This window comes from Amaranthus tricolor, chromosome 12 (genome assembly GCF_026212465.1).
Source record: "Amaranthus tricolor cultivar Red isolate AtriRed21 chromosome 12, ASM2621246v1, whole genome shotgun sequence".
Lineage (NCBI taxonomy): Eukaryota > Viridiplantae > Streptophyta > Magnoliopsida > Caryophyllales > Amaranthaceae > Amaranthus > Amaranthus tricolor.
This window is the reverse complement of record NC_080058.1, coordinates 2,261,558-2,275,000: the sequence shown is the minus strand read 5'-3', so window position 1 is coordinate 2,275,000 and position 13,443 is coordinate 2,261,558. Positions and strand designations below refer to the sequence as shown.

Sequence of the window (13,443 nt, the reverse complement as noted above, 5' to 3'; positions counted from 1 at the left end):
ATTTATTCATTTCCTTTATTTAGTATATATGCGTAAGTATTGTAATAGGCTAATAGCGTAATAGGATAGGTAAAGGACACTCTCGATATCCTACACAAAGTAGAATTTGAATAGGTCTTTTTTTCCTGAAAAATGCGGTCAAATTATATATATTCCCTTCAAGGAGTAAAGAGGATTCACGCATAAAAATGAAGTGAGTATTTGGAACCATTGGAATCGCAGAAGGAATTCATGAATCTTAGGACAAAGGCATCAATCCAAATGAAAATTTTAACTGCTGATATCTGATTCCTTCCTTTTTTTTTCAATTGTCAACCCTCATTCCGAGGAGCTTACTGACAATTTTTCATTAGGGTATTTAATTAAATTTTAATTTGATTTTCACAAATTTAAAGTGTATTTTTAGGCTTATTATCTATAATTACAAGTTATAACAACAATAATGTCAAAATCGTAATTCTAATAGATTAAATACATAAATTAATATATTAGTTTTAACTATTGTCTACGTAAATGCTTCTTTTTCATTCATCTCGATCTTCTACCATTTTAATTTGAAAGTTTGGATCCTTCAATTTCTTAAGTCATGTCCTTTATGTCATCTTCATCTTCCACACTCTCTTTTTAAGTCTCCCAATCTACATTTTCTAATACATCGTCATTGCAAATGCCCAAATCTTCTTACGATTATCTTTCATAATTTCCTCAATATTTGCAACTCCTAAATTATTTCTCATATCGTTGTTTCGAATTCTATCAATCAAGGTATGCTCGCTCATCCATCGAGACATTCATATTTTTGCTACTCTTCTTTCTACTATGATCCTTTTTGAAATTACAACATTCTGAACCATATAGTAGCATCAAACTAATGATCATTTGGCAAAATCTTTTATTTAAGTTTAAGGACACACATTGATCACGTAATATTCTGGCAGTCGTTTTTCAATTTTACCACTCACACTTATCTTTATAGGTAACATTTTTGGATGTCCCACTACTCTGAGATATGGATTTAAGGTATTTGAAGCATCCACTTGAAATGATTTCTATCTCTTATAGCTTTACAGTGCCTCTCATTCATTTGTATTAAAATTACACTTCTAGTACTCTTTCCGGCTTCGACCTAACTTTAAACCTCGTGACTCCAACTCTTATCGTTCAACTTAGCATTTATTACTCCTTTATTGGTCGGTCTCATCTACCAAAACAATGTCATCAGCAAACAACATGCACAAAGACATGTCTCCTTAAATCGATCAAGTTATCTCATCTAGGACCACTTTAGTTCTCAATACATATTTTACACTATATTAAAGTATTTCTTGAGAATGTAAACATTGTCGATCAAAGTATTTTTCTTAGTACCTTGTCGTATGTCTTTTCCAATTTAATAAATACCATGTGCATGTTTCTTTTTCTAACTCTTCATTCCTTTGTCTGAATATCTATAAGTATATATTTCAAAAAAAATATATAAACTATATAATAAACTTTTTTACATTGAAACGAATCTAATAAGATCTCAAATAAATATAATAGTGATGAAAAGTCATGTACAAGTATTCTCTCTTCTTGCATATATTTCCACATGGAAACGAAGGGGTACTAAATAATGCTTATGACTATCTAATTAAGGATAAGTTTTATTTTGTGCGTCCTTAATTACTGCATAATAATATAGAGCTTCATTTAAGTCGTTGACAATTTTAGTTGGAATTTGTACAAAAACCAGAAATTTAATCAATAAATTATTTGACGATCTCATTTGTATACTTTAATAGTTCAATCTTCAATGTATGGTTAAGAGTTTGAGACAATGTATGGACAAGTTCATTTATTCACCTCACCGTCAAATACTAACTGTTCGTAAAAAATAATTTAGTTCAGTTAATAATGTAAACAAATAAACACAAAAAAATCATTGAAAATAAATTTAGTTGGAAGGATTTATTTATGTAAATGAACATTGTTTTTCTATTGTTTAATTAAACAAAAAATTAAAATCCTAATCTCAAAAGTTTGGAATGACAATATTAGATAATAAATCAGTTATAGAGGTTGTTCACATGAATTCTTATTCTCTATTCGTTTCGATTTTATTGGTTTTTTTGATTTTTCACAATTTTTGAACAAGTTATGAGTTTCAATATCTTTAAATACATTTCTAAAAATAATTATAAAAATTGATTTATATATTAAAATATTATATACCAAGATAAGTGTAACAAAATCACACGTAAACATATTTAAACTTTTATATATCAATGAAAATTCATATTTAAATTTTCCAAAACCTAATTAATTAAATGAAACAGACGATGTTGTAATAAGCTTTAACAGGCCACAAATTTATTATCAGCCCTACTTTGAGAACTGAATGACAGTGATCTTGGGCCCTTGGCCCTCGTAATTAACTTGGTACCAAATGAATAATTAAAAAAATAGTTGGAAAAAAATTAAATTGATTTAGTGGGCAATACCGCAGTAGTGTGTAGTTAATGATAGATAAATACATCTTAGAGTTTCATATCTTGTTGTCAAATATAATTTATAAATTTTAATGTCGAATTTTGATTATAATTTCTTATCGATCTATATTAAAAAACATATTCATATGCAATCTTAATAGATTCATCTCAACATAAATTTTCAAAATATTAATATTTTATAATTTTTAAAAACTCATAGTTAAAATTATTTGACTTTTAAATTTACATTGAAATATGCCAAAAAATAAATGAAAAGAACAAGTAAAATCAAAGAGAGTAAAATATGAAGTATTTATTATTAATGAGTTGAATTCTATTTATTAATATGTATTAGCAATAAATTGTTTATTCAGTGGGTAGATGAAACAATGTCCAAATATTATACTCCTATTTACAATGTAATTACATTTCTGTACAAGTGAAACAATATTAAGCTTATTTTTAATGAATTCTTATTATCATTACATAAATGTAATTAAATGTATAAGATGAACCCCACTATGTTCTCTTTTGGGGCTATCAAATGTATAAATCCAAGAAGAAATGGTCATTACTCATGTTTGCTATGCTTTTAACAAGGTATACACATAATTAAGAATCTCAACCGATAATTAGGTTTTGTCTCATTTTAGAAAGTGAGTATATATTTTCAGATTAAATTTTGAGTTTGATTCTTAAATAACTTTTATCTTTTTTACCCTAATATATGATTAAAAAAAAAATAATTCAAGTTGTGAAAAAAATCCCATTAATTTATATTATGACATCATAAAATTAGCTAAATGTATTTAAGCATTTTAAGCATATAAGCTTTAACATATGGATAATTATATATATATATATATATATATATATATATATATATATATATATATATATATATATATATATATATATATATATATATATATATATATATATATATTACTATTTGAAACAACTTTTACCAAATATCTATAATTGCCACTTAAATTCTCAATATTACTATTTGAAACAACTTGGTAGATAATCTACTAGTCAATGACAAATTCTCAATATTACTGTTGGAAAAAGTTAGTAGATAATCTACCAGTCAATGACAAATAGTCATTTATCAAATTATATCTTATTAAAATCTTTCATTAAATTTAACGTTAAGTTATCATAATTTTTAAAATCTAATTTATTTTGACATTATATTAGAGTTTTAAGTTCTAACAACAAACAATCCAACTAGTAATGTATAATGTATATTAATTTTTATGACAGGTTCTTAAAACTCAACTTAAGGTGTATGTGTGATCAATATTTTATACGTACCAAAAATCACCTTTGTTACGTATCCTATAGACAAGTGTAACAAAGAGTGTTATAGGTTACTTCATAATCAATTGAATCACGACGATTATTTGAACCGTAATTTTAACGAACATGTTTTTTTATTATGGAATAGGCTGGACAATTCTACAAATAAAAAGAGAAATAAACTAATTATTTTTATAGGTGAAGATAAACGAATTTCTATTATAAAAGTAAAAAATATTACTCCCTCCATTCTTTTAAGTTTGTCCACCTTATTATAACGGGTAATTTCAAAAATTTGTCTACTTTGGAATACTTTTCATTTTTGGAAATATTTTTTTCCTAATATACCCTCATAAGTCATAACCCCTCCCATTTTTTCCATTATACCGGTATATTCACTCTCTCACTCCCTTATTTCTCTCGTATGACCCGCCCCTTCATTATGACCCCCTCAATTGTTGTGTCTTTCTGATCTCTCTTTTCCTCACTCTCTGTCTTCAAACTTGCCATTTTCATGGCTTCTTTGAACCATTGCCCCCTGTTAAACCCTTTAATTTAGTTCATTTTTATTGAACTAAAATAAAGATCGGTTTTTTCTCTACATTTTGAGGTAAATTTCATAATTTTTGGCCTTAATCTCCAAAGTCAACCCCCTGTGGTTCAACTGCCATTAACATTTCTTCAAAGCTTTGTTTTAATTTGATCTTTCTTCCTTGTTTTTTCGGGTTTAAATTATAAAAAAAAACTGACCTAGATCGTATTTTGATTTTTGAGTATGGAAAACAAGAGATCTTCTAGTTCTTCAACAATTCTTAGTTATCTTTATCACCTTTGTGATTATGGGGATTTATGTTCGTGTTCCTTGCATGGCCGGCCACACTCATACTCAAATGAGATTTTAAGGTGGTCTAAGAAAGAACTTGAGGTCTATCAAAAGTCCATTGAAGATGACGCATGTTCACAGTATCGCGATACTGTTTATTCTCCTCTTTCTTATTCATACCTTAATGGAAAAGATTCCCCTTTGAAGATTGTTAATTTTGTGTATGATTCTCCTACTAAAATGACTCCTTCAAGTCTTTTTGTTGAAGAAGACCCAAATTTGGTGGTTTCTGATACTCCTGAAGAAGTACTTGTTGCTAGGGCAAAAAAAACACCTAAGAAACGTTGTTGATGATTGTAAGGCATTTATGTTTATGTTTTGTAATTTCATAGCTAAGAACAATAGAAAATTTGGGCTTTAGGATGTCATTTGATCTTTGGGTGAATTTTTGATATTGTTTGTTGTTGGACGAATTTGGGTTTTTCTGATTTTTGGCTTGTTCTTGTTAGATGTTCATAGTTGTTTCTATTTTTTGTTTGATGATGTTAGGCACTGACTTATGGACATTGGTTCCGTTTTCTGTTTGGTGTTAAACATTCTGATTTTTTGATGATTTGTTTCTGTTTGCTCTTTATCTTTGTCTAAATTTTGTATTTGATGTTGATCACGCTATATGTTTATTTTGATGTTGAAGGCCCAATGATGATTTGTTTTCATGAGTTCTTATAAATTTCATTATCTGAAAAAATGACTTTAAATTCCTAGTTGATTAACCTTAATTTCACCTCTTTTGATTAACGTCCAAACGATCGATGGTGCCAAATCTAAACAATTTGCAACATCTCTTATACATGTACGTTCCCCCATTAGTCTGGACTCTAGAATGTTTGGAGGCACTACAACTCTCTCCTTCCACAGTTTTTGTATTTTGAATCAATGATGTATGGTTTGTTTGCTTCTTTTGATTGTATTGCCCTTTTCCATAAATTTCTCATGGTTCAATGATGATAACCATATTTTTCAGTAATTTTTTGGAATGTTCCATGAGGTAATGAGTAGGTTGTTCGCATTGTGAGCATCTATTGAAATATTAAATGCCTCATCTTACTGCTGAGCCTTGGCTTATGATGATTGTCTTATCGTTCTCCTTGCTGCTCAACCATTTCTGTCTGTTCTTGCTCTGATTCTGAGCTTGATTGAGGATCATATTGGCTTGATCCAAAATATCATGCCCTCTCGATTTCGTCCTCACTTCCTGAAGCCATGAATAAGGTTATGATGCAGTGTGCAATTGAATTTTTTTGTTGTTTATTGGTTACTATTTTCAGCACAGCAGCTGCTGTACTTGAAGTTTATGCACCAACTCAGTTAACTTTTGAATTTGTTTTGGGATGAATGGCTACCATTATCTTCAACTAAGCTGCTGTGTTGAGAATTGAGATAATAATGTATTGTTCATTTGTACCTGCTGCCTATATAGTCCCTTGCAGAATTTGGAAAGACATCTTTGCTTCCAGTTTTGGTTCTCAATCATTATGCTAAATTAAGGAAGTAATCCATGTATAGTCTAATTAGCCAATGAAATGGCTATGTATATGTTTAAGTATTCAGAATTTTTCCTCCATTATTTTTAATTGCCTTCCAAAAGTTTTCAAAAAAAGGAAAGAGAGTTGTAACAAAAACAGAATTCTGTTTTTGCCCTTTGTAAGTTGCTCTATGGTTTTTCCTTCATTAATGACAATCATATTTTGTTTTTTTTTTTGTTTTTTTATCTTTAATTAAAATGTATTTTCTCTCTCATAATACCAATACAATTATTACTTCACACTACTATTCAATTAAAATAATACCCACTTACTACAAAGATTTCACTTTTCTTAATATGTGTGAAAAATTAAATAGGACAAACTTAAAAGAACGATAAGAATATTATTCATCACTCTAAATGTTGATTTCGAATCTTTAAGGTTCAATAATAGTTATCTATCAATTTTAGTTTGTTAGCTCATGAAGAATATATTCTATTATATTAATTTTAAATTAATAAAGAAAATATCTCTACTTTGTTATAAATATCTGGATGGTACAAATAGCTTTATTACGAGGAATTCTAGCACAAATGCACAAGGTTGCTTTATGCCCTAAGACAAAAAGTTCGACCCATTTTTCAATGCGAGCCACCAATTAATCCTTAAATCAATGCTAAAAATACACCTATTAACTATTAAATTATACTTTTATGATAGTTGCCTCTATTTTTGCATATTCTATAATTTATAATCTATCTTGTATAATGAATCACTTCAACATTATTATAAGTCACTTCTCACTTTAAAATCACCATTATTGTTATGTTGAATAAATTAAATAAATAACAAATAAAAAATTGTATGAATTAATGATGATCAAATTTGTTCTTACTATATAGTTTTGCACAGTTGCGCTGTTTAGAGTAAAATTAAAAAGATCTTTAATTTTAGGATAAGTGTAGAACTATAGGAGGAACGCTCACTCTCACACATTATAAGCCTTAATTTCTAGTCGATTGACATTTAGTGATTGTGATATCACTAAATTCATATTCATTTTGAGAGTTATAATGTGCTTCATTAACAAGATTAATCACTCCTTAATTTCTGATTTTATTCCCCATAATAATAAGGATTCATGAGTTATAATAACTCTTGATTTTCTAACTATTGGGACTAGCTAGTGTATAAATACAACTTTCCTCTTTGTTCTTGATACACGCTATTACAAAGTTCATCTTGTACTTTCTTTCTTTTATTTCTCCACCTATTTTGACGAAAGTTGTGTAAGTAATTATCCTAAAACACAAAAAAAATAGTTGAATTTTCAACAACAAAAATCAAAAAAAATAATAAATGAAAAAAGTACAATACAACTTTCCTCTTTGTTCTTGATACACACTATTACAAAGTTTATCTTGTAATTTCTTTCTTTTATTTCTGATCTATTTTGACAAAAGTAGTGTAAGTTTTAATCTTTTCTTCGGTAACACGTACTTAATAAATATATCCTTGAACTTTCTTTAAACGCTTTTCTAATGCTGATCATTTGTCTTTTATCATTTGTCTTTTACCTTGAGTAATTATCCTAAAACACAAAAAAAATAGTTGAATTTTCAACAACTAAAATCAAAAAAAATAATAAATATAAAATTACAATCAAATAAAATATAAGAAAATTAAAAAGACAATCTAAAAAGCCTTTATAGTAAAATCAAGGAATGGTGGAAGTAAATTTTGTGAGCATCAATAATAAAACCTTGCATAAAATAAGGAAAAGACATAATAATGATAAAGAAAAAAAATTAAAAAAAATGTAATGTATTTCTCGAGATTCCCTCTTGAGCAGGACAATGATGACTACCCGCACGAGACTTTACCTTCTTTGGATTCCCTTATAAATTGATGGCTTTCCCTAACTTTTTTCAATTATTTAATGATATGATTTTATAACCATGATTGTCATCCATAAACCTTATCAATAGTTAGGTTAGGTGTCCTATATCATTTGTAGTAGACATAAGGTACCCTCATCTATTGTGTTTTATGCTTATGTATACTTCTTCTATTTTATTATATTTACTAGTAATAGTATTTTTCTACATAATTTTTATTTTATTTGTTTTTTAAATATATAGTACTAATTAGTAGTATACTCTCTTCATTTTTATATGTTCTTCTTAAATAGAATTTACGAATTTTAGTGTCCAACTTTAACTATAATTTTTCATCGATCTATAAGAAAAAAATATATTTATGTGGGATTTTATTAGATTTGTCTCAACCTTACTTCCTAAATATCAATTTTTTAGAATTTTTAAAAACTCACAATCAAAATTATTTAATTTTAAAATTTGCATTGAGATCTGCGAAAAAATTAAATGGGAAAAACATTTGAAAACAAATGAAGTAGTTTATTATGGTTTACATATTAGTGTACTAAAAATCTAAACCAAATTATTATCACCGATTTTTCTATGACACAATCTCATCGTGAGATATGCCCTTTTAAAAATTAAATAGTCAATTTAAATTATGAGAATATAAATTTCTTATTTTAAAATCATTTTACTAAAAAATAATCTCCAACAGAAGTAGCTAAATGCCTAAATTTTCTTTATTATCACATCAAGTTCCGCGGCCAAGCATAAATCAAAGAAAAATAAGATTTTATAATTTTTCTACAAACTACCTCACAGAAAATAGGTAATAGGAGTAATATTTATCAGTCCAATTAGGGGGCTAAAAAAATATATTTTTTTGATCAAATCGAACATAATACCGTTTTAGGAGTAGTTGACAATTTTAGATGTGTATAAATAGAATATTATCTTATAATTAGCTAGTGTTCAAATGCAAAATTAGGATAATTATATTGTGTATATGGTAAACCTAATTCACACTATCATATATTTCAAGCATGTTTCATGTTTAGTGTGTTAGGTGCATGAATAGAGCCCTTTTGGTGTCGTTGTACATAATTTTTTGTAAGTCCATCTAACATTTAAGCCTCTAACATTTTATTCCCATCTTTTTAAAAATAAATTAAACATATTCACTAAAAGAAAATTTATTTTCTTAATTTTGAAAAGTATTTTTTAGTAAATTTGATGTGATAATTTATTTTAATTATAGAATAGACTGAGAAAAAAAAAACAGTCTAAAGTAGATTTTAAAAAGTATTTATATAGTAACTAATGACCAATGATTTGAAGCACTATAATTAGATTAATTCCATAATAGTGTTAGTAATTTTATAAAGAGTGGGGATCATGAATAAAGCTAAATTTGGACTGCATATATCAAAATATTTGCTCACAATTGATTATCTAAAAGTGGAATGCTTGACTTGGTCACTTTTTATGGAATATGGAAGAAGATGATCATGAGCATTAAGCATGAATGCATTAGGTTTAGTTTTAGTTGTAGCCTTGTAGGAAGAAACAATTATATACAACACAAAATCCAAATCATAAAATGATATGTTTTTTTAATTTATATTCTTTCTGTCAATTTGAATTTGCAATATATGACTTAAAAAGTTTAAATTCTATTATAATGCAAATTAAAAAAGAAAAAATAAATATTGCTTAATTTTGCATTTTGGACTGATTTACACTCATAATTTTTTCCATTATTTTCTTAGTATTTGAGCTTGACAAGCAATTTATGAAAAACAATCATTTGATTATGGATTGCACACATAATTTGATCATTCTTTTCTTTTGATATAGCATGATGTACAAATAGAAGTGGAATTTAATATTTTCAATTTGTTTATAAATTAAAATCCCAATAATATATACTTATATTATTTATAGGGAAAAAATCATATGTATAAAACAATAAAATTCATTTTATTTTTCAATACTCGATATGTTATACATCAAAAAATATTTGATATGGTAACTATGAAACAAGATCAAACAATAACGATACTTCTACTGAGGAGAATAATAAATCACTATTATTAAATATTCGTCAAATATTTCGTAAGAGATTATCATTAGAGAATTAAGGGATGATAATTCATTACCAATAATTAATCAATTTGTGTGGTAATTTTCCAATGTTTGGCATCAATTGATGGAATTAAAATTCAAATAACTTTCAAAATATATGAAGCAAAAATAAAAAGTTGACAAATTTAGAATATCTGAATAGGCGGCAAAGAATAGAGAACATTCAAAAAGCATTTAGCTTTCATTAATTTGACCATATTAACTAAAAAACCAAACTACTTTCCATTCAACATTTCACACCTTGAATTTACAATGCAAATATTCTTCTTCTTCAAGTTCACTACTACAAAGAAAAAGAAAAACTATTAAAAACTAAATTAAACAAGCCTTCCTACTCTTCTATCTCATTAAATTACTATAATTAACTTTTTTAGGCAATAACTTATCAAAGAAAATAAAACAAATAAAATTGATCATAGAAGTTTTTTTTAAGTAGAATTAGGTTTCTAATAATATCCAACAAAAATTGTCATTAATATACTTGTACTAACTAAAACTAATATAGATAATATTTCAATAATATAAATATATATAATCTTCTATTTCATATTGCTTCTTACATTTTGAATAATTTTAATCGTATGTAACAAACAATATAAAATAAGAAAATTGTAATCAATTTTTATTTGATCCATTGAAAATAAATCTAACTATTGTTTATTTTTAAATAAACCACTAGTTAGGTATGCTTATGAATATAAACTCAACTACTGCTTATTCTTACTTCTTGACTTACAAAAAAACTATAAAGCAATTTATGTTTAGGAAATATACCTAAAATGGGTTAATTATAAAATAAATAATAGGTAAATTTATTTTTAACGATCAAAATTAATTTAATATTAAAAATATAAACTATAAAATAGAGAAAGGAATATATATTATATTATATTTGATTAATTAAAAAGCAAAAATCAAACCTCGATATTATTATCTCCCATGGCAAACATCAAGAAATTATCTATTTCAGGATTAGTAAAGAAGATAATCGACCGCCTCTTTGAAAATAAACTTCTTGGTTTAATTGGTGCTGGTGGGCAACTTTCAATTTTAGGAATCTTATATTTCTCAGACTTTGGAGTTGAGCAAACACCATCTAAGCTTTTGTTAATGGCGGAAATATCACCTCCATTGATGTCGTCATCGAAACTCGAAGATTTTACCGTTTTCTTCTTAGGTGTTGTTTGGCTGAATAACAATTTCTCTTTCTTGTAAATACTCCTTGTAACAATCCTTCTTCTTGTTGTCGAAATATTATTTTGGGTTTTCTTTATAATATTTCTTCTGCTTTTTGGTGCCATTTTTTTGTATAAACTGATACAAAGAAAAAAAGAATATATAGTTAGGGAAAAATGGATGGAAAATGTTTTTTTTTATTCCTTCTTATATTCTGATCATAATATGTATGAGCTATTAAAGTTTAAAAAATAACATTTCAAGTTCTTGAAAGATAAGCAGGAAAAAGAAAAAAGCAAAGTTGTATGACTGGTTTTTTAGAATGAAAACAAAGAAGAGAAAATGAGAGGGACGAAAAAAACCCGGAAAAGTAGGGGACGAGGGAGGTGAGGGGAACTAAATAAGTACGGTAGTTATAAATTTTTTAGGTTTATCACCGTTCAAAATTCTCAATGCTATATTTTAAATTTTAATAATAAACAGTATTTATTTTTAATTTTATTTTGATAATATATATAAGAAATACATAAAAATTTATGAGAGACGATTTCTCTGAAAGACATATTATATATGTATATGGATTGAATAGCCTAATTAATACAAATTAAAGAGATTATAAGAATGTGAGTTTTTTGTTTTGAGGTCATCTCTTTGAGATATAGTCTCTTACAATACTAGATTTAAGAAATAACATATTTATATGAAATCTTGTTTTATTATTCTTAAAATTTAAGTTTTTAATGTGATTTTGATAATTTGTCGTTTAGTTAAATTTAAGATATTTAATATTGAAATATGAAAATATATATTGAATAACGTGCAAAAAGAGATATAGTAAATATTAGATAACGGAGGAATGAAATTCAATTAAAATTTTTATTTTCTTGAAGGTTAATTTCTTGGTCAAATTCAGATTTATAGTTGTCATAATAATTTAGATTTATTTATCCTCGCTTGGTAAATAAATTGTTACACATTGTAAAAATTTGAACATTTAAGAGAATTTTACTTTATATGCTTAGTGATATATTATGTTAACCAAACAACGACTGAAAAGCAATTTTTTACAACCAAACAAACTATATATATAAAGTTTTAGCAAAAGAATTTAAACCTACAATTAAAAAGCATATATATTTAAAATTAGAACTCAACAACCTCTAAATTTATGATAATTATGAATACAAATGATAAAAATTTATTTTACACTAATATACCATACGAGATCTCGATGAAACACACAAATATATACTTATTATATTAAAATACAATTAGCTAATTTAGTTTTTTTATTACTCTGTCAATTTTACTTTAAGTAGTTGTAAGTTGTTTAATGAAACTAAAATGCTACTTTTGAAAAAAATTATTATCCGGTAACTTAAGAAGCAATTTAAGTAGCATTTAGATGTACATGTATTTGTTTTTAGAACTTATAATATGTATCGTTTCAAAATCACTTTAAGATCTTCTCTACATTTAATAACAAGTTATGCTCTAACAGATACCAATAATCACTATTTTAACAAAATAATTTTAATTTACACAACTAAGTATCAAAACATCTAAAAGTTTCCTCTAATTAAATATCTAACAACTACAATTATTCTACTACAATTATTTATAATTTATAATTATAACTATATATAAAGCGATAATAACTAATAGCTATCCACACAGTTACATTACTCGGAATATGCCCAATATCTTCCAAAATTAATATCCACCCATCTTATTAATACAAAAGCTGAAAATCTTATTTGATACTATCTTATTATATTATATTATATAGTTAAATACTTTTGATTATATATTTTAATACTCGTAAGAGGGTAGATTTTATTTGATATAAAATTAGACCTTCATAGATATTTTTTCGCCAAAGATGGTAGATTAATTATTGAGTTATAAATACTTTTTTAGCTAGTTTTTTTAAGATTGTTTCTTTGAGAGACGTATTTTAAGCTCAATTCATTAAAGATTATGTCTACTTATTATATTCTTAATGTCTACTTATATTATTCTTACTGCTTACTTTATGTATTCTTAATGCTTACTTTCAATATCTTAAATGTCTACTTACATTATTTTTAATGCTTATTTATAATATTTTACAAAAT

General features: G+C 26.1%; 1 protein-coding gene across 3 annotated transcripts; it reads right to left on the bottom strand.

The window, feature by feature from the left end:
• Positions 1–7,029: 7,029 nt before the first annotated feature.
• LOC130797177 (cyclin-dependent protein kinase inhibitor SMR13-like) lies at positions 7,030–11,722 on the bottom strand. 3 transcript variants are annotated; one of them, XM_057659665.1, is made up of 2 exons: positions 11,071–11,722; positions 7,030–7,716 (listed from the first exon to the last, which is right to left on the bottom strand). In XM_057659665.1, exons 1-2 carry the CDS (start codon positions 11,449–11,451, stop codon positions 7,699–7,701), a joined length of 399 nt encoding a protein of 132 aa, XP_057515648.1. In that variant the 5' UTR covers positions 11,452–11,722; the 3' UTR covers positions 7,030–7,698. The 3 variants fall into 3 exon arrangements, with proteins under 3 accessions (XP_057515648.1, XP_057515649.1, XP_057515650.1); XM_057659666.1 differs by lacking the exon at positions 7,030–7,716 and adding an exon at positions 10,267–10,433; XM_057659667.1 differs by lacking the exon at positions 7,030–7,716 and adding an exon at positions 10,267–10,430.
• Between the last annotated feature and the right edge of the window lie 1,721 nt (positions 11,723–13,443).

Excerpts from the sequence above, each read along its gene's own strand:
- LOC130797177 (XM_057659665.1), bottom strand. The coding sequence starts at position 11,451 with ATGGCACCAAAAAGCAGAAGAAATATTATAAAGAAAACCCAAAATAAT.